The sequence below is a fragment of the Lolium rigidum genome, chromosome 6 (genome assembly GCF_022539505.1).
Source record: "Lolium rigidum isolate FL_2022 chromosome 6, APGP_CSIRO_Lrig_0.1, whole genome shotgun sequence".
Lineage (NCBI taxonomy): Eukaryota > Viridiplantae > Streptophyta > Magnoliopsida > Poales > Poaceae > Lolium > Lolium rigidum.
Genome location: NC_061513.1, coordinates 351,310,995 through 351,337,733, shown reverse-complemented (window position 1 = coordinate 351,337,733; position 26,739 = coordinate 351,310,995). Strand labels below are relative to the sequence as shown.

General features: G+C 43.8%; 2 protein-coding genes across 2 annotated transcripts; both read right to left on the bottom strand.

Annotated features, from left to right (window-relative positions):
• Positions 1-217: 217 nt before the first annotated feature.
• LOC124664960 (cyclin-A3-2-like) lies at positions 218-1,144 on the bottom strand. Its single transcript, XM_047202370.1, has one exon. It carries the CDS (start codon positions 1,142-1,144, stop codon positions 218-220), a length of 927 nt encoding a protein of 308 aa, XP_047058326.1.
• Positions 1,145-9,127: 7,983 nt separating this feature from the next.
• On the bottom strand, positions 9,128-9,952 carry LOC124664959 (cyclin-A3-2-like). The gene has a single exon (XM_047202369.1). The coding sequence runs from the start codon at positions 9,950-9,952 to the stop codon at positions 9,128-9,130; it is 825 nt and encodes a 274-aa protein (XP_047058325.1).
• Between the last annotated feature and the right edge of the window lie 16,787 nt (positions 9,953-26,739).

Here is a 26,739-nt window from a genome sequence, read left to right as displayed (position 1 = left end):
TAATTGGGCTACAACACCTTCATAGGTAAAAAACAAACCACTCATGGTTGCACACTACTAAATTACCAATACAGGTGGGTAGTTGCACTTTTAGTGCAACCGAACCAACTACTTACAGAAGTGGGATACAAATTCTCGCTAGACTATTTTCTAGACCGATTCTGCAATTTCACACTGAATATCGTTGACTATGACACATCAGATAATACCAAGATATCTAAATGTGACGTGAGCGCTTCCACTTTTCACTGGCTGTATTTTTATGGTCTTTGATGTCTTTGAAGTAGTACTCTGGGATTTCACATGGCGAACCCATTGCTGACACACATTCAAGCTCGCAGTGACTATACTTGTCTTTGATGGCCGTTTCTTTGATGCCTGGATACGATCCGATGGACTGCAGACGGTGTATCTTCAAGATGCAACTCCTGAGATCAGAGACCTTGTAGCCCACTCTTCTTTGCAGCACTAGGTTCCAAGGACGGCTATCTGGGTTGATTGTGAACCTGGCCACAAAAAGGCAGGCAGCAGCAACAACTGATGGCCTGAACTTTGTGCAGTCATATTCCAGCAAGCTTAGGTCCGCAAGGTAGCTACACAGGAACTCTAGCTTTCTTACATCGCCTCGAGGGCAAATAGTTACGTATCTCCGCAGGAAAGTTCTTGCGGTGGGGCTCCCCATCTCAAAATTAAGCAGATGCAGTATGTGAGCCTCCATCTTGACCACCTGCTGCTCGGTGTATGAGTTGTCAGTAACGTAACAGTAATCTTTGGCCTTATGTGTACATTCATCGCTTTCATATTTCGCAGCAAGAAACATTGAAGTTGCACCCAGTAGCTGCAGCTCCCTCGTGACAATGGCGCCCACCGAGAGGAAGCGGTCCACATATGAAACAGCGAGGTGAAGCGTGTCGGCCGGAAAATTGAATTCATCGGCCACTTCCACGAGCCAGTCCACTAGGATGGCTCTCCAAGAGGGCTGAACTTGCCCCGTTCTGGACATATAGTCCGTCGGCCTCCTCAACTTCTCTAGGTACCGCATGTAGCTGTCGATGTCCTCGATGTACGGCGCGATAGCTGCCCGGGCCACGGCCGGCTCCGAGTCCACGGGTAGCAGGCGGGCACGGCCGGCCACGCAGCCCATGCTCTCCTCCTCCTCGTCGCTGTTCTCCATCCTCTGCTCCTCCTCCTTGATGTGCTCCATCCTCTCCTCCTCGTCGTCGCTGTCCACCATCCTCTTCCGCCACTGTTTTGTTTTGCCCCAGGCCATCACGTAGAATTGGACGAACACACTCGCGCGCGCCAAAAAAAAGTTGTCCAAGGGCACTTTTCGTGCTCCTCTATTCTTCCCAATATCACGGTCTTAGATTGATGCACAACAGCCTGGTGCATCTTATATACGCACATAGCATAGCCAGTTATCCTAACTCGAAGAAGACTCGGACTCAATTTATGGCATGCAAGCCGACTACTGCTAGGAAGCGAACTTAACTTACCTAAATACTACTAGGACACGGACTTGCGGGCCGGCGGAGCCGTAGATAAACAAGTCGCGCGCATTTGATCTGACTACACACTCATTCGCGAGTTGCATGGACTCTATGTGTAGCAAACTAGGTGTTAGCTGAAGTTCGCTGGAGTCTGTAGGAAAATTTGACTGGGGGAAGTGTTCTTGGAGACGAAAACGAAAAAAAAAAACCCCTCCCCTCTCCCGCGACCCGCGCCCCCCCCCCCCACGGCGGCCGGGCCGCGCCCCTTCCCCGGCCGGCGCTCCCCCTCCCCTCGCGCTCCCCCTTGCCGCCGCCGTCGGCGGGAGCCACCGGGCCTTGCTTGGGCGGTGCCGGCGGCGGCGAGGTCGTCTCTACCCGTCGCGGCGATGGGGGCGTGGGGGTCCTGGCGGGCGGCGGTGCTCTTCGGCGGCAGCGCTCCGGCGCGGCGGGGTGGAACCCGTGCGTGGGGTGGGTGGAGGAGCGGCGGCGCGACCGTTGGTGGCGGAGCTGCGCAGGCGGACGGCCATGGCAGGGCCTGCTCGGCCCAGATCTGGGCCCAGTTTGGGGCCCAGAGGGGCTGGGCGAGCGGGCTGCGCATGGCGCGCCGGTGATGCTCCCTGGAGGTGGAGTAGATGTGACGGCGGTGGCTGGGTGGCGGCGGTACTCCGGCCGGCCTGCTGCAACGTGGTAGTGAGGTCTTTGCGGGCCTGTTTGGGCCCTGCCGGGCGGGTTTGACCTCGCTACCATGTCCGGTCGGCTACCGCGAAGGCGGTGGAGGTAGCTCCCTCCCGCTCGGCTGAGGTGTTGCTACCCCCGACCCGGTTGTCTCTCATCTCTACGTCTAGGCCCTTCTCCGGCGACCACAGCGAGACAGCGAGGATGGCTCAAGATCACGGTGGCGTGTGCTGGTTGGTGGCAAGTCTAGTGGAGCACGTCGAATCGTCCGGGTTTGTGGGTTGGGGGACGGGAGAAATCTTGTCGGCAGGCCCGACACTGACGCGGTGACGCCTGCGGGTGTCGCCTTGCTTTCCTGAAGGGCGTCGGTAGTCCCTCCTCCCCAATCCCTTCCGCGTATCGGGGAAAACCCTAGGACCAGTCCGGGCAGCAGTGGCGTCATCGTCACTTTCCTTGTTGAAGGTGTTGCTTGATACGCGGCGCTTCGGCGTGCTAGGAGTGTGGTGGCATTCTCCGGAGGGCGCAGCGGTTGCGAGTCATTCTTGTTCTTGTCAAGCTGTCGGTGTCGGCTTTGTTTTCTCTTTCTTTTCTCTTGTGTTTCCTTTTGGGCTTGGTTGTGCTGCAGCCCCAACGTGCTTGTTGTATTGGTTGGTTATTATATTAATATAGCGGGGCGAAAGCCCTATTTCGAGAGAGGGAAGTGTTCTTGACCCAACCATAAATCCATGGTCTTGCTAGTTAGCTCTAGAGTTTACGCAAACTTCTTCGCTACAAAGACGTGAGAGGCTTCAAATACGACCCATAGGTGATGTATATGTCCCTTCTAGATCCGTGTGAGACATGGAATAACAAAGTAACCTTTTGTCAGCCCTCTCATTTCATGATTAAAACCAGAATGATATACCAACCTTCAGCTGTGCGAATAATGTTTTGTCCTCTCTCTATATATATAATCCTATCTACATATAACTAGATAACAAGATATTGTCTCACTTTACTTCTCATACGCTGCAGCACTAACTCACTACATCAAGTAGGTGAAAACAACACACAAAGATGGGGAGATGGGGAGAGAGGCCAAAATAAATAAAAACATGGGAGTAGGAGGCAACGGGAACAATGGGAGATCTCACGGTTGTTGAGGTGCATGAGGCAATTCCTATCTTTGATGTTCAAGTACACATGACATTGCATTGCTCTTAGTCACGTTCGACGTCGTCTTTGACGCTACCACTACCTTGGCAGGTTCAGTTGCGACTTGCGACTATAATTATGGGTATGCCTAGTGGTCCTCTTCCATATTGCATAGTTTCACCATAATTAGTTCACTTGTGCCAAGTAAGTGGAGTAGTGGTAGAAACAATAAGGAGTATTTGATTGCCCGTCTTGGCACTACACTCGGCGAGTTGGGAATGTGCGGCTGCCGGTGAAAACCGTGTTCCGACCTCGGTTGGCGGACGATGGCGACGTGTCGCACCGCAACCTTCTTGAAGGCATCGTCGACGCAGTCTGCGGTTTCTCACTCGTGCTGCTCCGGGGGAAACCCTAGGTCCGGGTCTCCCGGATCGGACGATGACGGCGTCTCCTGCGTCGTTCTACCTCTTGGGGCATCGTTTTTGGAGCAGCTGCTGGATGTTGGCGGACTTCGGTGGAGTGGTGTTCATCTACCACATTGTTGGGGCCGAGTCTCAGTGGCATGGTGCTGCAGGGTATCGACGACAGATGCGGGATGATGTATACGTGCAGGAGGGTGGAGCCGTCTGGCGTCATGGTGGCATCGACGACAGGTCTTGCAAGGTTAATGCGTTGATCTCTTTTGAAGATGGAGTCGAGGAAGACGGCGGGAGCAACTCCTGTGGCGTGTACGTTGACGTGCGCCGAGAGTCTGCTTGACTGGATGTGTTTCTCACCTGCTATTGGGCGGTCTGAGAAGGCATTTAGTTTTGGATGATTTGAGTTGGTGTATTGTCACCCTCTTCATCCCACTGTAGGTATAGTAAGGTTGCTTCGAGTTTGATCTTTTGTATTTTTTCTTGTAAGGTTTCGTGAATAATCTAATAAAAAAAGCCGTGTGCATCATTTGGATGCCGAAGCTGGGGCGATATTTCCCCCATTTCGAAAAAAAAAACCCAATGGCTAAGGGCATCTTCACTTGGGTCACCCAAATAGCGTCCGGCAAAAGTTACGGATCGGTCGTTTGGCGAACGCGGTCGCTTTGTGCCACGTTTGGAGGACGCGTGTTTCCCGCCGTATTCCCTAAGCATATATTTGAAAAAAAACTTAAATTTAAACGGCAATTTAAAATTTCATTCAAATTTTATTGGCGGTTGCGGAACTGATATGCATGGAGTATAGGTCCTAGGCGGCGGAGCATAGATGCTTGATGTATGCACCACTGGCACGGCATTGTGTGTGGTTGCACTGGCGGCCGAGGTGTGACACTGGAGCGGAAAGATGGTAAAGGGTGGCCACAAATGCGCAGTTGGACTAAAGAAACTCAGGCAACATAACCTTATTGAGAAACTTCAGCATGGAATTTTTCTTTACATATCTAACCCTTCTTGGTACCGTTGTGGTGGTACCGTTAGTATTTGGCGATTTCTTCATGTTATGCAACTTTTGTTTGCAAAACCTACTCGAGTGAAGCCCAAAGTAAGATGAAGCTAGCTACTCCCCGAAGTAAATTTCAAATGGTAGATCAAGTGCCACAAATTTGACAAAAAAATTCTAATCAAGCTCCAAATAGGAACACAAAATAGACATTTAAAAAACTCGATGAAACTAGGAAGCAAGCGCGGGACTGGAATCACAACATCAAGGCGCGGGACTTTTGTTTCTTAGTTTTCTTTTCATTTTTTTTTTGGTTGTGTGCATCCGTAGTGCCGTTAGGGTGGTGCGTTGTTGCAAAGGCTGGGTGTAATTGGTATCTTTTGATATTAATATATTTCCTTTATCAAAAAAAAAAATCCTGGCAGGTCAGCTTTTGCGCTCGCCCGCGCCTGCAGGACTGGAAACGGTGAAATCGGCCGATCTTGGCAGTCCAAGTTTTGAGCACTTTAAGGCTGATTTAGAAACAATGTTCTGCAGGAATTTTTTTCTCGTGAACAAGCAAACGAACCATTTTTCTCTCACTGGATGCGAGAAACGGCAACGGGAGCAACCAAACCGGTCCTAGTTATCTCAAAAGAAACTTATATAATATGTTTTATTTTTGTTGTACTTTTTTCGTTATATACGATTTCCTTGCTGAAAACTGCATTATATCTATTTTATATACTAAAAGCAAAATAAGGGAGTTTTTCGAGGCACCAGGTTAATCCACATCCACATCATCTAAATTTTACTGATAGTTAGATCTAAAATATGTGGTTAGGATTTAATGAAAAATTATTTGTTACGTAACTAACGTAGTACCTATTATGTGTATGTTTGACACGTTTTATATATTTATGGATAGACTAGGAAAGGAAAATAAGATGAGAGAATAATTGATCGGGCTGGATCGTGGCAGATTGTGAAGTTTGTTTCCATGTAATACAATGGTATGATGCATGGAGTCTTGGAAAACCCCGTATGAAGTCTTGGAAAATTCATAGACCATAGATCGATCGGTCCAGCCGGCCGGTACTATATCTCCGTTTGGTTGATGGATCACTATGTATGGGATGGGATGGATCAGATTCTAGGGATGGAATGGTGCACATTAGGCCTACTGATCCCACTTTCTGTTTGGTTCAATGACATGTGATTAGCTAATACTATTCAATAGCAATTTATTAGCAGTCTTTAACTGAAATTAAGGCTAAGCAAAATTTGTAGCACCACGACGACCACGAGGAAGGCCATCCCCATCGGCATCCCACTCGACGGGGGCATCGACCGCGAGTCGGCGCCCCGCTCGACGGGTGCGGCGACCACGACGAAGATGGCGTCCCGCTCGACGGGGCCGTCAATCGTGAGGAATGTCGACCTCGCCGGCGTCCCGCTCGACGGGGGCAGCGGCCATGAGGAAGACGGTGTCCCGCTCATCCACGAGGAAAACTGGCCTCGCCGGCGTCCCATAATGGAGGCGATGACTGCGAGAGAAACTCTGATTGGGGCGGCCCCCTGGTGCCGGAATCGATGGGGCTTGGCCACGCCGATGATTAGGAAGATGAGGTGGTTGCTGGTTTTGGACGGGGTGAGATGAGTGGAATCTAAACAGGGGAGATGACAGATATGAAGAGAATTAGGAGTGGTCCACGAGATTAGAGAAAGGTGGATGAAGAGATCCGGCCAAATTTGAGGGATCATTTGATCCACCGTTTTCAGGGAATATTCCCTCATGTGGATGGTACCATCCCTCTTGAATTATAACCAAACACATATAAAAAGAGGACCATCCCATCCCTTTTATGGTTCAGAACCAAACAGAATTGGACAAGTTGGAAGTGGCGGATGGCAAGTTGTGTAAGTCACTAAGTTTGTTTCCACATAAGTATGTAATATAACATATATTCTAAAAAATGTAAATATAACAGTGTGATGTGTTTTTTTAAATCAGTGCGATACATCTGGCCAGCGTATTTGTTGCGGTTGTACGAAAAGATATATAAACAAGATGGCAACATGTAGAAGTCGATATCGAGGCACAAGAAGGTATAGAAACAAGATGGTAGCATGTAGAAGTCGATATCGAAGCACAAGAAAAATAAATGGAATTGCGCATCCAACAACGACTCAAATTTAGAGAGATATGGAGTAGTTGATTAGACGAGGTACGAATAAGCCACAATACCAAACTATCCCTTCTACTATCTTTCAACATTCCTAAGATGGACCAGATGAAATCACCAAGTAATCTAATCTGCCTGTTCGGCAGCACATAGATATGGCACATGGATGCGCTGTGATTCTTCATGCACACATCAGCGCTTCTCAGATAAGAAGAGTGATCATAGGCTTAACTTGTGCGCCGCATCAGACGATGTCGATCGGATTCGCTTGAGTGTGCTTTCATGTACATCTTTACATCGCTAGACCAGATCCATGACATACAAGGAGTGGTTTAGAAGTCTAGCTGTATTATGAATCCACTCATCGTAACCAAGAAGTCGGTGGATGTATGCACTGCAGTTAGGTATGACCGCATAGGTATACAATTTTATTTCTCGAATATAAATTTAGTATATTGATCTTGTGAGTAAAATTTATCAACCATGTTTAGCTTACAACATGAAGGTTACAACAATGTAATTGACTATTTTAATATGATGCGAGAATAGTATAATTATACTCTGTGATTCAGATCTTAATTACTTGAAAATAAAATAGTGTACAGATTATAGAAATTTCATGTAATGGCTTTCTTATTACATAATTAATCCTTTCGGTAATTTCAGGTTGTCATGAGAGGCTTGAATCATTCAATTTGGCGGAAGGCCACAGATCGGTGAATTCGGCAGAAAGTTAAATGACGGTAGCACAAAGAAAAGGAACTTGGGGGGCCGAGCTCATCAACAACGTTATTGCCAGGAAGATGCATGGCAAGCTCCAAGTTCTTGAACCTAACACGTTTTTGATTACGTCATGTTTTGCGCAGTTCTTTGTTGAGATGCATCCAGTCTTGACGTTTGAATAAGTACGGAAATTGGATGGTTTCTAGAGTTCTGATTCAGTATTTACATATGTGAATGCATGCTACCTGTAGACCGTAGTCGAACCTAGGGAGTATGGAATGCATGATATGTGCATATGCCATTAATCATGTGGTATATATTTTAGATTATTTACATACATTATTCTCCATGCATCCTTCTGTTCCTTTTGAGAAACACACTCATAGCCTATTTCATAGAAGTTGTTTCATCTTTAATCTCGATAACTAGAAACTGCAGACATTTTCCTACGAGCCAATTTTTAATCAACACTAGACTCTATATTTAAAAATACAACTATATCTCTAAAGTAGAATGCAAAAAGTAAAATCAGTAATAATATATTGACAATCAAAGTGATCCGCTCGAGTGAAAATGTCTTATTTTTATGGGAGAATAAGTTTTATAGTGTCATACTAATAAAACAAACAAATCTTTATAAATTCAAATGTTAATGAGGAAAATTCATGAGATATATTTTCTTAGACTAAGATTATGGTCGTTTTGAAACAAATTAATGAAAATCTTTCCCATGAAAAGAGAAGCATATGTCACTCAATCTATATTCCACATTTGGTAGTAGACACAATCTGATAGATCAGTCGGGTCCTACCATTCATCATAATTTTAACTAACTGAATCACAACCAGTATATCATCATAATTTTATGTAAGTGAATTATAACAAACATCATTATTGTACCTAATCATAACACATGTACAGATTTTTATCATCTCGCTTAAATATTTCGCAACACAAAAACCTGGATAGTTGTACCTTAACAGAACTCAACACACAGGTCTTTGTATGTGTAAATGCATCGAGGACGAGATAACTTTTTGGACAAGTAATAATTTACTTATGTATTTGTTTCACATCAAACATAATTAATTGCAATCATATCATATGAGTACCTTTGAAAACTGATTTTCCATTTCTCGAGCACTTGCAATGCAACACAGGCGACGCCCTCGCATTTGCGAGGGCCACTGTGCTAGTTTAATTAAGGACAATATATATGCAACAAAACATTAGAATTGGCTGAAAGCTTCTTGTTGCCTGAAAGCTTGCATGTTGGATATCACATCATTTGTCTACAACACCTTCCTAGGTACAAAAAAAGATCACTCATGGTCGCACACTACCAAAATATCAATGCAGGTGGCGCTGCACTGTTAATGCAACCGAACGAACTACTTACAGGAGTGGGCATGCTATTTCTAAAATGATTCTGCAATTTCACACTGAATATTGTTGACTATGACACCACTCTATCTCAAGCTAGTGCAAACACGTTGGTGTCGCACATCATAAATAGCAAGATATCTAAATGTGGCGACAGTGCTTCCGCTTTTCACTGTATGTATTTTTGTGGTCTTCGATGTCTTTGAGGAAGTACTCTGGGATTTCTCGTGGTGAATCCATTGCTGACACACACTCAAGCTCGCTGTGACTATATTTGTCTTTGACGGCTGTTTCTTTCAGGAATGGATACGTTCCGATGGACTGCAAACGGTGTATCTTCAAGATGCAACACCTGAGATCAGAGACCTTGTAGCCCACTCTTCTTTGCAGCACCAGGTTCCAAGGACAGCTATTTGGGTTGATTGTGAACCTGGCCACAAAAAGGCAGGCGGCAGCAACAACCGATGGCTTGAACTTTGTGCAGTCATAGTCCAGCAAGCTCAAGTCCGCAAGGTAGCTACACAGGAACTCTATCTTTTTTACATCGCCCCGCGTGCAAATAGTTAGGTATCTCCGCAGAAAAGTTCTTGCAGTGGGGCTCCCCATCTCAAACTTGAGCTTATTCAGTATGTCAGCCTCCATCTTCACCACCTGCTCCTCGGTGTATAAGTTGTTACTAATGTAACTGTAATCTTTCGCCTTATGTGCATATTCATCGCTTTCGTATTTCGCAGCAAGAAACATTGAAGCCGCACCCAGTAACTGCAGCTCCCTCGTTACAATGGCACCAATCGAGAGGAAGCGGTCCACATATGAGACCGCAAGGTGAAGCGTGTCGGCCGGAAAATTGAATTCATCGGCCACTTCCACGAGCCAGTCCACTAGGATGGCTCTCCAAGAGGGGCTAACTTCCCCCGTCGTCGGCATATAGTCCGTCGGCCTCCTCAACTTCTCTAGGTACCGCATGTAGCTGTCGATGTCCTCGATGTACGGCGCGAGCTCTGCTCGGGCCGCGGCTGGCTCCCAGTCCGCATCTAGCAGGCGGGCGCGGTCAGCCACCCGGCCCACGCTCTCCTCCTCGTCGTCGCTCTCTTCCATCATCATCTCCTCCTCCTCCTCCTCGTCGCTGTCCGCCATCCTCTGCTCCTCCTCCTCCTTGCTGTGCTCCATCCTCTCCTCCTCGTCGTCGCTGTCCACCGTCCTCTTCCGCCACTGTTTGGGTTTGCCCCAGGCCATCACGTAAAACTAGACGGACACACTCGCGCCAGAAACTGTCCAAGGGCACTCGTCGCGCGCGCTCCTCTGTTCTTCTCAGTATCTCGGTCTTGCATTGATGCACAGCAGCCTGGTGCATCTTATATACGCACATAGCATAGCCAGCTATCCTAACTCGAAGGGGACTCGGACTCAATTTTATGGCATGCAAAGCCGACTGTTACTTGCAAATACTAGTACTAGGATGCAAACTAACTTAGTACTAGGATGTTAGAATTAGTCACGGCTGTAACCCGATGTGTATCGTGGACTCGTGGTACGGGCTTGATGTTTCCTAGTCGGTAGGTTCTGTAGCTACCGACTGCAAACGGTGTATCTTCAATATACCCAGCCATGAAAAGTCTTTTCCGTATGGAACTCAATGTCCTGTTCCTGTACCGACTATGTAATCGATCGTATCGACCGAACCTCGAGCAACTCGGCTGAACGTACCAAGTAGTTTCGCTTCTGAAAAATTTGCATATGACACGGATATGCCAAAGGCTTTTGTTTGGGTTCATAATGAATAGAGCTTTAGATTTTCGTGCGCACTAAAATGAGCATCTAAAAGATTGTTCATTTCCTTTGTTATGTTCTCGCTATTATAAAAGCGACAAGCAAATAACGAAGAACGAAACAAGAACACACGCAGGGGACACAAGATTTAACGTGGAAAACCCCTTCCAACACAGAAGGGGAAAAAACCACGGGCGCCAGCCAGCAAAACTTCACTATATCGGGGGGTGTTTACAAACGCCGTGGGCTATCTTATAATCTGATAAACCCTAGCCGGCGGCTTACAAGATGTATATATAGGCGGTGCCAACGATCCCTACGCTTCGGCCCAAGCCTCCGGCGACGGGTCTCGCTCCGCTCGTCAGAAGTTGGCCTCCCTTTAGTATATGAATTTTGATCACAATATAACAAACTCCACCTTGAGACAAATTCCATCTTGTAGCATGAACTTCAACAATCTCTTGAACAACAAAGAAAAAACACTCGCTAGCGCCAACAGCCACTTGGGCTAAACAGTTATACCAACCAAGCTCGAGCAAAGCTCAAACTTGGAAACAGGAACCGGCTTTGTCATCATATCAGCAGGATTATCATGAGTACTTATCTTGCATATCTTCAGTTTACCTTGAGCAACAATGTCGCGAATATAATGGTACTTGATATCAATGTGCTTTGTCCTCTCATGGAACATTTGATCTTTAGTAAGGTATATTGCACTTTGACTGTCAGAAAACAAGTTAATGCAAGAATCATCTCCACAAAGCTCAGCATACAAACCTTTCAACCAAACAGACTCTTTGCCAGCTTCATTAATTGTTATATATTCTGCTTCGGTCGTAGATTGGGCAACAACAGATTGTAACGTTACCTTCCAACTCACAGCACATCCACCAACAGTGAACACATAACCTGTGAGGGATCTTCTCTTATCCAAATCGGCAGCAAAATCTGAATCCACATAGCCTACGAGTCCCTCACCAGTCTTGCCAAACTTCAAGCAAGCTTTGGATGTGCCACGAAGGTACCTGAAAATCCACTGAACAGCTCTCCAATGTTCTTTACCAGGATCACCCATGTATCGACTAACCAAACTCATAGCATATGATAAATCAGGACGAGAACAAACCATGGCATACATCAAGGAACCAACAGCACTAGAATATGGAACTCGTGACATGTACTCAATATCTTCATCAGTACTAGGACATTGCAATGCTGACAATTTGAATTGAGGAGCAATAGGTGTACTAACAGACTTTGCATCATGCATATTAAAGCGATGAAGAACTTTTTGAATGTAATTTTGCTGACTAAGAAATAACACACTAGATTTTCTGTCTCTTGTAATTTCCATACCTAGTATTTTCTTAGCAGCACCAAGATCCTTCATCTCAAATTCACTACTTAATTGTGACTTTAAAGTAGTGATCTCTTTCTTGCTCTTGGCAGCAATCAACATATCATCAACATATAACAGCAAGTATATTGGTGATCCATTAACAAACTTGATATAAACACAACTATCATACTTCGATCTCTTAAACTCATGTGCAAGCATAAATGAATCAAACCTTTTGTACCACTGTCTTGGAGACTGTTTCAGACCATAAAGGGACCTCTTTAACTTGCAAACAAGATCCTCCTTACCAGGCACAACAAAACCTTCAGGCTGATCCATGTATATCTCCTCCTCAAGCTCTCCATGCAGAAAAGCAGTCTTCACATCTAACTACTCAAGCTCAAGATCATGCATAACCACAATACCAAAGAATGCACGAATGGAACTATGCTTCACAACCGGAGAGAATACATCATTATAGTCAATACCTGGAATTTGGCTGAAACCTTTTGCTACTAACCTTGCCTTAAACCTTGGAGGCTCATTAGGAGACAAACTTTCCTTTCTTTTAAATATCCACTTACAGCGGACAGCCTTCTTTTGTTTAGGCAAGGGCACAACATCCCATGCGCCATTCTTGTCAAGCGATTGCATCTCCTCTTGCATAGCAGAAATCCACTTCACGCGGTCAACGGATGCAACGGCCTCAATATATGTAGCAGGTTCAGTATCATGCTCTACCTGTTCAGCACAACTCAAAGCATGATGAACAAGATTACATTCTTCAATTAAACGAGGACGTGGACCTTTGTTACGCCTCGGTCTATCAGCAGCAATGGAACCATTTGTTTGCTGCAAAACAGAGGGTGAGTGCTGAACCACATTGTTATCATTTTCAGCAACATCATTTTCTTTCTCCTCCACATGCTCCACCTGCACGCTGATCCTCTGTTGCTCATCATCAGAATTATCAGAAAAATCAACAGCATCAGTAACATCTGTAGATGAACTCTTATAAAACATGACAGCCTCATTAAAGACTACATTCCTGCTATGCAAAACTTTCTTAGTTTCAGGATTCCATAACTTGTATGCCTTAACTCCTGAACCATAACCAAGAAACACACACTTAACAGCCCTAGGCTCTAGCTTTCCATTATCAACATGAGCATAAGCGAGTGCAACCGAAAACTCTCAATCGTGAATAATCAGCAGGTGAACCGGACCATATCTCAATAGGAGTTTTCTTATCAAGTGGAATACAAGGTGACCTGTTTATCAAGTAACGAGCGGTGGAGGCTGCTTCAGCCCGTAAACGTCTATGCATACCAGCATTGGACAACATCCAGCGAGCCTTGGAGATGATGGTTCTGTTCATCCTCTCCGCCACACCATTCTGCCGAGGAGTATATGGGATGGTGTGGTGCACGACAATGCCTTCGTCGTCTGCAATAATCATTGAAAACAGTAGAACAAAACTCCATGCCATTGTCAGTACGAAGCAATTTAACTTTCTTTTCTGTTTGCTTCTCTACCATAACTTTCCACTTTCTAAAAGCATCAAACACATCAGATTTATGTTTCAGAAAGAAATGCCACACTTTTCTGGAGCAATCATCTATGATAGTAAGCATGTAATTTGCACCACCAAGAGAAGTCTTGCGGGAAGGTCCCCACACATCAGCATGCACATAATCTAAAATCCCTTTAGTGGTATGAACGGAAGCATTGAATTTAACTCTTTTATGCTTACCAAAAATGCAGTGCTCATAGAACTCAAACTTACTCAAATTGCAGCCATCTAGCAGGTCTCTCCTGTGCAATTCTGCCATGCCATGTTCACTCATATGTCCAAGACGCATATGCCACAGATTAGTTTTACCAGGTTCATCGGGAATAACGTGAGCAGCAATACCAGACAAAGTGCTACCTCTAAGAACATATAACTTTGCAGAATTCATATCACCTATCATGTGAACGAGAGAACCTTTTGATACCTTCAGAACTCCGCGAGAACCGGAGTGTTTGTACCCATCAACATCAAGGGTACTGAGAGAGATCAGATTTCTGGCCATGCCAGGTATGTGTCTCACATCTGTCAGAGTGCGTGTCATGCCATCATGCATCTTGATCTGAACGGAGCCAATGACCACGATCTCACGTGGGTTGTTATCTCCCATATGCACAACATCTCCACTCTGTACAAACTCATAAGAACTGAACCAGTCTTTGTTACAGCAAATATGAAACGAACATGCAGAATCAAGGATCCACTCATCATTACCAGAAACACAACCAGCAAACACAACTAGGCAATCACCATCAGAATTATCACTGGAAACAACAGCAGCCTGATGGCGTGTATTTCACACGTTCGTTGGGAACCCCAAGAGGGAGGTATGATGCGCACAGCAGCAAGTTTTCCCTCAGAAAGAAACCAAGGTTTATCGAACCAGGAGGAGCCAAGAAGCACGTTGAAGGTTGATGGCGGCGGGATGTAGTGCGGCGCAACACCAGGGATTCCGGCGCCAACGTGGAACCTGCACAACACAACCAAAGTACTTTGCCCCAACGAAACGAGTGAGGTTGTCAATCTCACCGGCTTGCTGTAACAAAGGATTAACCGTATTGTGTGGAAGATGATTGTTTGCGAGAGAAAACGAGTAAAAACAAGTATTGCAGCAGATTTGTATTTCAGTATTAAAAGAATGGACCGGGGTCCACGAGTTCACTAGAGGTGTCTCTCCCATAAGATAAAAGCATGTTGGGTGAACAAATTACGGTCGGGCAATTGACAAATAGAGAGGGCATAACAATGCACATACATGTCATGATAAGTACAGTGAGATTTAATTGGGCATTACGACAAAGTACATAGACCGCCATCCAAGCTGCATCTATGCCTAAAAAGTCCACCTTCAGAGTTATCGTCCGAACCCCTTCCAGTATTAAGTTGCAAAGCAACGAGACAATTGCATTAAGTATGGTGCGTAATGTAATCAACAACTACATCCTCGGACATAGCGCCAATGTTTTATCCCTAGTGGCAACGAGCACAACACAACCTTAGAACTTTCTGTCACTGTCCCGAGTGTCAATGCGGGCATGAACCCACTATCGAGCATAAATACTCCCTCTTGGAGTTAAGAGCAAAAACTTGACCAGAGCCTCTACTAATAACGGAGAGCATGCAAGATCATAAACAACACATATGTAATAACTTGATAATTAACATAACATGGTATTCTCTATCCATCGGATCCCGACAAACACAACATAGAGTATTACAGATAGATGATCTTGATCATGTTAGGCAGCTCACAAGATCCAACAATGAAGCACAATGAGGAGAAGACAACCATCTAGCTACTGCTATGGACCCATAGTCCAGGGGTGAACTACTCACTCATCACTCCGGAGGCGACCATGGCGGTGTAGAGTCCTCCGGGAGATGAATCCCCTCTCCGGTAGGGTGCCGGAGGAGATCTCCAGAATCCCCCGAGATGGGATTGGCGGCGGCGGCGTCTCTGGAAGGTTTTCCGTATCGTGGTTTTTTCGCCTCAGGGGTTTCGCGATGGAGGCTTTAAGTAGGCGGAAGGGCAACGTGGGGGGCCACACGGGGGCCCCACACCACAGGTCGGCGCGGCCAAGGGCTGGGCCGCGCCGCCCTATGGTGGCAGCCCCTCGTGGCCCCACTTCGTATCCCTTTCGGTCTTCTGGAAGGTTCGTGGCAAAATAGGCCCCTCGGTCTTGATTTTGTCCAATTCCGAGAATATTTCGTTACTAGGATTTCTGAAACCAAAAACAGCAGAAAACAGCAACTGGCACTTCGGCATCTTGTTAATAGGTTAGTTCCGGAAAATGCACGAATATGACATAAAGTGTGCATAAAACATGTAGGTATCATCAATAATATGGCATAGAACATAAGAAATTATTGATACGTCGGAGACGTATCAAGCATCCCCAAGCTTAGTTCTGCTCGTCCCGAGCAGGTAAAACGATAACAAAGATAATTTCTGAAGTGACATGCCATCATAACCTTGATCATACTATTTATAAACATATGTAATGAATGCAGCGATCTAAACAATGGTAATGTCATGAGTAAACAAGTGAATCATAAAGCAAAGACTTTTCATGAATAGTACTTCAAGACAAGCATCAATAAGTCTTGCATAAGAGTTAACTCATAAAGCAATAAATCAAAGTAAAGGTATTGAAGCAACACAAAGGAAGATTAAGTTTCAGCGGTTGCTTTCAACTTGTAACATGTATATCTCATGGATAATTGTCAACATAGAGTAATATAACAAGTGCAATATGCAAGTATGTAGGAATCAATGCACAGTTCACACAAGTGTTTGCTTCTTGAGGTGGAGAGAGATAGGTGAACTGACTCAACATAAAAGTAAAAAGAATGGTCCTTCAAAGAGGAAAGCATCGATTGCTATATTTGTGCTAGAGCTTTTATTTTGAAAACATGAAACAATTTTGTCAACGGTAGTAATAAAGCATATGAGTTATGAAAGTTATATCTTACAAGTTGCAAGCCTCATGCATAGTATACTAATAGTGCCCGCACCTTGTCCTAATTAGCTTGGACTACCGGATCTTTGCAATGCACATGTTTTAACCAAGTGTCACAATGGGGTACCTCCATGCCGCCTGTACAAAGGTCTAAGGAGAAAGCTCGCATTTTGGATTTCTCGCTTTTGATTATTCTCAACTTAGACATCCATACCGGGACAACATGGACAACAGATAATGGACTCCTCTTTAATGCATAAGCATGTGGCAACAATTATTATTCTCATATGAGATTGAGGATATATGTCCAAAACTGAAACTTCCACCATGAATCATGGCTTTAGTTAGCGGCCCAATGTTCTTCTCTAACAATATGCATGCTCCAACCATAAAGGTGGTAGATCTCTCTTACTTCGGACAAGACGGACATGCATAGCAACTCACATGATATTCAACAAAGAATAGTTGATGGCGTCCCCGAAGCATGGTTATCGCACAACAAGCAACTTAATAAGAGATAAAGTGCATAAGTACATATTCAATACCACAATAGTTTTTAAGCTATTTGTCCCATGAGCTATATATTGCAAAGGTGAATGATGGAATTTTAAAGGTAGCACTCAAGCAATTTACTTTGGAATGGCGGATAAATACCATGTAGTAGGTAGGTATGGTGGACACAAATGGCATAATGGTTGGCTCAAGTATTTTGGATGCATGAGAAGTATTCCCTCTCGATACAAGGTTTAGGCTAGCAAGGTTATTTGAAACAAACACAAGGATGAACGGTGCAGCAAAACTCACATAAAATACATATTGTAAACATTATAAGACTCTACACCGTCTTCCTTGTTGTTCAAAACTCAATACTAGATATTATCTAGACTCTAGAGAAACCAAATATGCAAACCAAATTAGCAAGCTCTAAGTGTTTCTTCATTAATGGGTGCAAAGTATATGTTGCAAGAGCTTAAACATGAGCACAACAATTGCCAAGTATCAAATTATCCAAGACATTTTAGAGTTACTACATGTAGCATTTTCCAATTCCAACCATATAACAATTTAACGAAGAAGAAACTTCGCCATGAATACTATGAGTAGAGCCTAAGGAAATACTTGTCCATATGCTACAGCGGAGCGTGTCTCTCTCCCATAAAGTGAATGCTAGGATCCATTTTATTCAAACAAAACAAAAACAAAAACAAACCGACGCTCCAAGCAAAGTGCATAAGATGTGACGGAATAAAAATATAGTTTCAGGGGAGGAACCCGATAATGTTGTCGATGAAGAAGGGGATGCCTTGGGCATCCCCAAGCTTAGACGCTTGAGTCTTCTTAGAATATGCAGGGGTGAACCACCGGGGCATCCCCAAGCTTAGAGCTTTCACTCTCCTTGATCATATTGCATCATACTCCTCTCTTGATCCTTGAAAACTTCCTCCACACCAAACTCGAAACAACTCATTAGAGGGTTAGTGCATAATAAAAATTAACATGTTCAGAGGTGACACAATCATTCTTAACACTTCTGGACATTGCATAAAGCTACTGGACATTAATGGATCAAAGAAATTCATCCAACATAGCGAAAGAGGCAATGCGAAAAAAAAGGCAGAATCTGTCAAAACAGAACAGTCCGTAAAGATGGATTTTATTAGGCCACCAGACTTGATCAAATGAAAATGCCCAAATTGAATGAAAGTTGCGTACATATCTGAGGATCATGCACGTAAATTGGCTTAATTTTCTGAGCTTCCTACAGGGAGGTAGACCCAGATTCGTGACAGCAAAGAAATCTGGAACTGCGCAGTAATCCAAATCTAGTACTTACTTTACTATCAAGGACTTTACTTGGCACAACAAAACTCAAAACTAAGATAAGGAGAGGTTGCTACAGTAGTAAACAACTTCCAAGACTCAAATATAAAACAAAAATACTGTAGTAAAAACATGGGTTGTCTCCCATAAGCGCTTTTCTTTAACGCCTTTCAGCTAGGCGCGAAAGTGTAACTCAAGTATTATCGAAGGGTGGTGCACCTACAGCGGGGTTTGGAGTTTTCTCAACCATGCATAGTATATTGGATACATAAGTTTCAGCGTCTCCCTTTTCATTAGTCTTGGGCTTGCTACTCTCATCGAACAAATTTTCAGGAACAAGCCAAGCATAGTTATGTTCTAGTGCATCATTCATAGCTAGGAGTTTACATGGTATTGGTGCTTTGATCTCCCCACCATCATTAATATTATTAGTGTACCTTATTCTATCCATGTCCATTTTTTCAAGGAGACCAACAAAATTAGTATGAGAATCAAGCATATTAAATTTAGCAAAGACCTTTCTAGCCTCTCTTGCTAGACCACCAAATTCTCTAAGAAGGGTTTCTAGAACAAAATCTTTCTTTTCCCCCTCTTCCAAATCACCAAGTGTAAGAAACATGTGTTGGATTATAGGATTAAGATTAACAAATTTAGTTTCCAACATGCGAACTAAAGCAGCAGCAGCAATTTCATAAGTAGGAGCAAGTTCTACCAAGTGTCTATCTTCAAAATCTTCAACGGTACTAACATGACTGAAGAATTTTTCTATATTGTTTCTCCCAATGATAGACCCGCGTCCTACCGGTATGTTTTTTGTGGTAAAATTAAAAGGAAACATGATGAATCAAGTAAAGTAAATGCAAGTAACTAATTTTTTTGTGTTTTTGATATAGCAAACAAGACAGTAAATAAGGTAAAACTAGCAACTAATTTTTTTGTGTTTTGATATAAGTGCAGCAAACAAAGTAGTAAATAAAATAAAGCAAGACAAAAACAAAGTAAAGAGGTTGAGAAGTGGAGACTCCCCTTGCAGCGTGTCTTGATCTCCCCGGCAACGGCGCCAGAAAATATGCTTGATGGCGTGTATTTCACACGTTCGTTGGGAACCCCAAGAGGAAGGTATGATGCGCACAGCAGCAAGTTTTCCCTCGAGAAAGAAACCAAGGTTTATCGAACCAGGAGGAACCAAGAAGCACGTTGAAGGTTGATGGCGGCGGGATGTAGTGCGGCGCAACACCGGGGATTCCGGCGCCAACGTGGAACCTGCACAACACAACCAAAGTACTTTGCCCCAACGAAACAGTGAGGTTGTCAATCTCACCGGCTTGCTGTAACAAAGGATTAACCGTATTGTGTGGAAGATGATTGTTTGCAGAGAAAACAGGTAAACACAAGTATTGCGGCAGATTTGTATTTCGAGTATTAAAAGAATGGACCGGGGTCCACAGTTCACTAGAGGTGTCTCTCCCATAAGATAAAAGCATGTTGGGTGAACAAATTACAGTCGGGCAATTGACAAATAGAGAGGGCATAACAATGCACATACATGTCATGATAAGTACAGTGAGATTTAATTGGGCATTACGACAAAGTACATAGACCGCCATCCAACTGCATCTATGCCTAAAAAGTCCACCTTCGAGGTTATCGTCCGAACCCCTTCCGGTATTAAGTTGCAAAGCAACGAGACAATTGCATTAAGTATGGTGCGTAATGTAATCAACAACTACATCCTCGGACATAGCGCCAATATTTTATCCCTAGTGGCAACAGCACAACACAACCTTAGAACTTTTCGTCACTCGTCCAGGTGTCAATGCAGGCATGAACCCACTATCGAGCATAAATACTCCCTCTTGGAGTTAAGATCAAAAACTTGGCCAGAGCCTCTACTAATAACGGAGAGCATGCAAGATCATAAACAACACATATGTAATAACTTGATAATTAACATAACATGGTATTCTCTATCCATCGGATCCCGACAAACACAACATAGAGTATTACAGATAGATGATCTTGATCATGTTAGGCAGCTCACAAGATCCAACAATGAAGCACAATGAGGAGAAGACAACCATCTAGCTACTGCTATGGACCCATAGTCCAGGGGTGAACTACTCACTCATCACTCCGGAGGCGACCATGGCGGTGTAGAGTCCTCCGGGAGATGAATCCCCTCTCCGGCAGGGTGCCGGAGGAGATCTCCAGAATCCCCCGAGATGGGATTGGCGGCGGCGGCGTCTCTGGAAGGTTTTCCGTATCGTGGTTTTTCGCCTCAGGGGTTTCGCGACGGAGGCTTTAAGTAGGCGGAAGGGCAACGTGGGGGGCCACACGGGGGCCCCACACCACAGGTCGGCGCGGCCAAGGGCTGGGCCGCGCCGCCCTATGGTGGCAGCCCCTCGTGGCCCCACTTCGTATCCCTTTCGGTCTTCTGGAAGGTTCGTGGCAAAATAGGCCCCTGGGTCTTGATTTCGTCCAATTCCGAGAATATTTCGTTACTAGGATTTCTGAAACCAAAAACAGCAGAAAACAACAAGCGGCACTTCGGCATCTTGTTAATAGGTTAGTTCCGAGAAAATGCACGAATATGACATAAAGTGTGCATAAAACATGTAGGTATCATCAATAATATGGCATAGAACATAAGAAATTATCGATACGTCGGAGACGTATCAAGCATCCCCAAGCTTAGTTCTGCTCGTCCCGAGCAGGTAAAACGATAACAAAGATAATTTCTGAAGTGACATGCCATCATAACCTTGATCATACTATTTATAAACATATGTAATGAATGCAGCGATCTAAACAATGGTAATGTCATGAGTAAACAAGTGAATCATAAAGCAAAGACTTTTCATGAATAGTACTTCAAGACAAGCATCAATAAGTCTTGCATAAGAGTTAACTCATAAAGCAATAAATCAAAGTAAAGGTATTGAAGCAACACAAAGGAAGATTAAGTTTCAGCGGTTGCTTTCAACTTGTAACATGTATATCTCATGGATAATTGTCAACATAGAGTAATATAACAAGTGCAATATGCAAGTATGTAGGAATCAATGCACAGTTCACACAAGTGTTTGCTTCTTGAGGTGGAGAGAGATAGGTGAACTGACTCAACATAAAAGTAAAAAGAATGGTCCTTCAAAGAGGAAAGCATCGATTGCTATATTTGTGCTAGAGCTTTTATTTTGAAAACATGAAACAATTTTGTCAACGGTAGTAATAAAGCATATGAGTTATGAAAGTTATATCTTACAAGTTGCAAGCCTCATGCATAGTATACTAATAGTGCCCGCACCTTGTCCTAATTAGCTTGGACTACCGGATCTTTGCAATGCACATGTTTTAACCAAGTGTCACAATGGGGTACCTCCATGCCGCCTGTACAAAGGTCTAAGGAGAAAGCTCGCATTTTGGATTTCTCGCTTTTGATTATTCTCAACTTAGACATCCATACCGGGACAACATGGACAACGAGATAATGGACTCCTCTTTAATGCATAAGCATGTGGCAACAATTATTATTCTCATATGAGATTGAGGATATATGTCCAAAACTGAAACTTCCACCATGAATCATGGCTTTAGTTAGCGGCCCAATGTTCTTCTCTAACAATATGCATGCTCCAACCATAAAGGTGGTAGATCTCTCTTACTTCAGACAAGACGGACATGCATAGCAACTCACATGATATTCAACAAAGAATAGTTGATGGCGTCCCCGAAGCATGGTTATCGCACAACAAGCAACTTAATAAGAGATAAAGTGCATAAGTACATATTCAATACCACAATAGTTTTTAAGCTATTTGTCCCATGAGCTATATATTGCAAAGGTGAATGATGGAATTTTAAAGGTAGCACTCAAGCAATTTACTTTGGAATGGCGGATAAATACCATGTAGTAGGTAGGTATGGTGGACACAAATGGCATAGTGGTTGGCTCAAGTATTTTGGATGCATGAGAAGTATTCCCTCTCGATACAAGGTTTAGGCTAGCAAGGTTATTTGAAACAAACACAAGGATGAACGGTGCAGCAAAACTCACATAAAAGACATATTGTAAACATTATAAGACTCTACACCGTCTTCCTTGTTGTTCAAAACTCAATACTAGATATTATCTAGACTCTAGAGAAACCAAATATGCAAATCAAATTAGCAAGCTCTAAGTGTTTCTTCATTAATGGGTGCAAAGTATATGATGCAAGAGCTTAAACATGAGCACAACAATTGCCAAGTATCAAATTATCCAAGACATTTTAGAGTTACTACATGTAGCATTTTCCAATTCCAACCATATAACAATTTAACGAAGAAGAAACTTCGCCATGAATACTATGAGTAGAGCCTAAGGACATACTTGTCCATATGCTACAGCGGAGTGTGTCTCTCTCCCACAAAGTGAATGCTTGGATCCATTTTATTAAAACAAAACAAAAAAAACAAAAACAAACCGACGCTCCAAGCAAAGTGCATAAGATGTGACGGAATAAAAATATAGTTTCGGGGAGGAACTCGATAATGTTGTCGATGAAGCAGGGGATGCCTTGGGCATCCCCAAGCTTAGACGCTTGAGTCTTCTTAGAATATGCAGGGGTGAACCACCGGGGCATCCCCAAGCTTAGAGCTTTCACTCTCCTTGATCATATTGCATCATACTCCTCTCTTGATCCTTGAAAACTTCCTCCACACCAAACTCAAAACAACTCATTAGAGGGTTAGTGCATAATAAAAATTAACATGTTCAGAGGTGACACAATCATTCTTAACACTTCTGGACATTGCATAAAGCTACTGGACATTAATGGATCAAAGAAATTCATCCAACATAGCAAAAGAGGCAATGCGAAATAAAAGGCAGAATCTGTCAAAACAGAACAGTCCGTAAAGATGGATTTTATTAGGCCACCAGACTTGCTCAAATGAAAATGCCCATATTGAATGAAAGTTGCGTACATATCTGAGGATCATGCACGTAAATTGGCTTAATTTTATGAGCTACCTACAGGGAGGTAGACCCAGATTCGTGACAGCAAAGAAATCTGGAACTGCGCAGTAATCCAAATCTAGTACTTACTTTACTATCAAAGACTTTACTTGGCACAACAAAACTCAAAACTAAGATAAGGAGAGGTTGCTACAGTAGTAAACAACTTCCAAGACTCAAATATAAAACAAAAATACTGTAGTAAAAACATGGGTTGTCTCCCATAAGCGCTTTTCTTTAACGCCTTTCAGCTAGGCGCAGAAAGTGTAACTCAAGTATTATCGAAGGGTGGTGCACCTACAGCGGGGTTTGGAGTTTTCTCAACCATGCATAGTATATTGGATACATAAGTTTCAGCGTCTCCCTTTTCATTAGTCTTGGGCTTGCTACTCTCATCGAACAAATTTTCAGGAACAAGCCAAGCATAGTTATGTTCTAGTGCATCATTCATAGCTAGGAGTTTACATGGTATTGGTGCTTTGATCTCCCCACCATCATTAATATTATTAGTGTACCTTATTCTATCCATGTCCATTTTTTCAAGGAGACCAACAAAATTAGTATGAGAACCAAGCATATTAAATTTAGCAAAGACCTTTCTAGCCTCTCTTGCTAGACCACCAAATTCTCTAAGAAGGGTTTCTAGAACAAAATCTTTCTTTTCCCCCTCTTCCAAATCACCAAGTGTAAGAAACATGTGTTGGATTATAGGATTGAGATTAACAAATTTAGTTTCCAACATGCGAACTAAAGCAGCAGCAGCAATTTCATAAGTAGGAGCAAGTTCTACCAAGTGTCTATCTTCAAAATCTTCAACGGTACTAACATGACTTGAAGAATTCTTCTATATTGTTTCTCCCAATGATAGACCCGCGTCCTACCGGTATGTTTTTTGTGGTAAAATTAAAAGGAAACATGATGAATCAAGTAAAGTAAATGCAAGTAACTAATTTTTTTGTGTTTTTGATATAGCAAACAAGACAAGTAAATAAGGTAAAGCTAGCAACTAATTTTTTTGTGTTTTGATATAAGTGCAGCAAACAAAGTAGTAAATAAAATAAAGCAAGACAAAAACAAAGTAAAGAGGTTGAGAAGTGGAGACTCCCCTTGCAGCGTGTCTTGATCTCCCCGAGCAACGGCGCCGAGAAAATATGCTTGATGGCGTGTATTTCACACGTTCGTTGGGAACCCCAAGAGGAAGGTATGATGCGCACAGCAGCAAGTTTTCCCTCGAAAGAAACCAAGGTTTATCGAACCAGGAGGAGCCAAGAAGCACGTTGAAGGTTGATGGCGGCGGGATGTAGTGCGGCGCAACACCGGAGATTCCGGCGCCAACGTGGAACCTGCACAACACAACCAAAGTACTTTGCCCCAACGAAACAGTGAGGTTGTCAATCTCACCGGCTTGCTGTAACAAAGGATTAACCGTATTGTGTGGAAGATGATTGTTTGCAGAGAAAACAGTAAAAACAAGTATTGCAGCAGATTTGTATTTCGAGTATAAAAGAATGGACCGGGGTCCACAGTTCACTAGAGGTGTCTCTCCCATAAGATAAAAGCATGTTGGGTGAACAAATTACAGTCGGGCAATTGACAAATAGAGAGGGCATAACAATGCACATACATGTCATGATAAGTACAGTGAGATTTAATTGGGCATTACGACAAAGTACATAGACCGCCATCCAACTGCATCTATGCCTAAAAAGTCCACCTTCAGATTATCGTCCGAACCCCTTCCAGTATTAAGTTGCAAAGCAACAGACAATTGCATTAAGTATGGTGCGTAATGTAATCAACAACTACATCCTCGGACATAGCGTCAATGTTTTATCCCTAGTGGCAACAGCACAACACAACCTTAGAACTTTCTGTCACCGTCCCAGGTGTCAATGTAGGCATGAACCCACTATCGAGCATAAATACTCCCTCTTGGAGTTAAGAGCAAAAACTTGGCCAGAGCCTCTACTAATAACGGAGAGCATGCAAGATCATAAACAACACATATGTAATAACTTGATAATTAACATAACATGGTATTCTCTATCCATCGGATCCCGACAAACACAACATAGAGTATTACGGATAGATGATCTTGATCATGTTAGGCAGCTCACAAGATCCAACAATGAAGCACAATGAGGAGAAGACAACCATCTAGCTACTGCTATGGACCCATAGTCCAGGGGTGAACTACTCACTCATCACTCCGGAGGCGACCATGGCGGTGTAGAGTCCTCCGGGAGATGAATCCCCTCTCCGGCGGGGTGCCGGAGGAGATCTCCGAGAATCCCCCGAGATGGGATTGGCGGCGGCGGCGTCTCCGGAAGGTTTTCCGTATCGTGGTTCTTCGCATCGGGGGTTTCGCGACGGAGGCTTTAAGTAGGCGGAAGGGCAACGTGGAGGGCCACACGGGGCCCCACACCATAGGGTCGGCGCGGCCAAGGGCTGGGCCGCGCCGCCCTATGGTGGCAGCCCCTCGTGGCCCCACTTCGTATCCCTTTCGGTCTTCTGGAAGGTTCGTGGCAAAATAGGCCCCTGGGTCTTGATTTCGTCCAATTCCGAGAATATTTCGTTACTAGGATTTCTGAAACCAAAAACAGCAGAAAACAGGAACTGGCACTTCGGCATCTTGTTAATAGGTTAGTTCCGGAAAATGCACGAATATGACATAAAGTGTGCATAAAACATGTAGGTATCATCAATAATATGGCATAGAACATAAGAAATTATCGATACGTCGGAGACGTATCAATCATCAATAATGTGGCATGGAACATAAGAAATTATCGATACGTCGGAGACGTATCATAGGTACCGTTTCTTTTCTCTTTGTTCTGCAACTTCCAGCAATCATCAATATTGTGGCTAGTTTTCTTACAATACTTGCAGAACTTACCATCTCGTCCCTTGGACTTTGAGCGACCTCTGTCGGTCTTGCTCTTATCTCTGTTCTAGTTGTTGTTTCTGTTCTCGGTCCTGCCTCAGACCTGCAGTGCTTCTGCCTTAGATGATGAACCCTCTGCCTGCACCATAGATTTCATCTTTTCCCTCTGATGCAGGGCCTCATAAACTTCGGTAAGGGTTAGTTCATCACGGCTGTATAACAAGGTGTCTCGAAAATTCGCAAAAGAATTAGGCAAAGAGACTAACAGTATAAGAGCGAGATCCTCATCATCATACTTTACCTCCATGTACAGCAAATCAGAAACGATCTCTCTAAAGATCGATAGGTGATTCATCATTGACGCACCTTCTTGCCAGGGCCGGCACATAGGCCGGGCAAACAGTGAGCCC

Bases quoted from the DNA above. Each gene is read 5' to 3' on its own strand.
- LOC124664960 (XM_047202370.1), bottom strand. From the start codon at position 1,144: ATGGGCTGCGTGGCCGGCCGTGCCCGCCTGCTACCCGTGGACTCGGAG.
- LOC124664959 (XM_047202369.1), bottom strand. From the start codon at position 9,952: ATGCGGTACCTAGAGAAGTTGAGGAGGCCGACGGACTATATGCCGACG.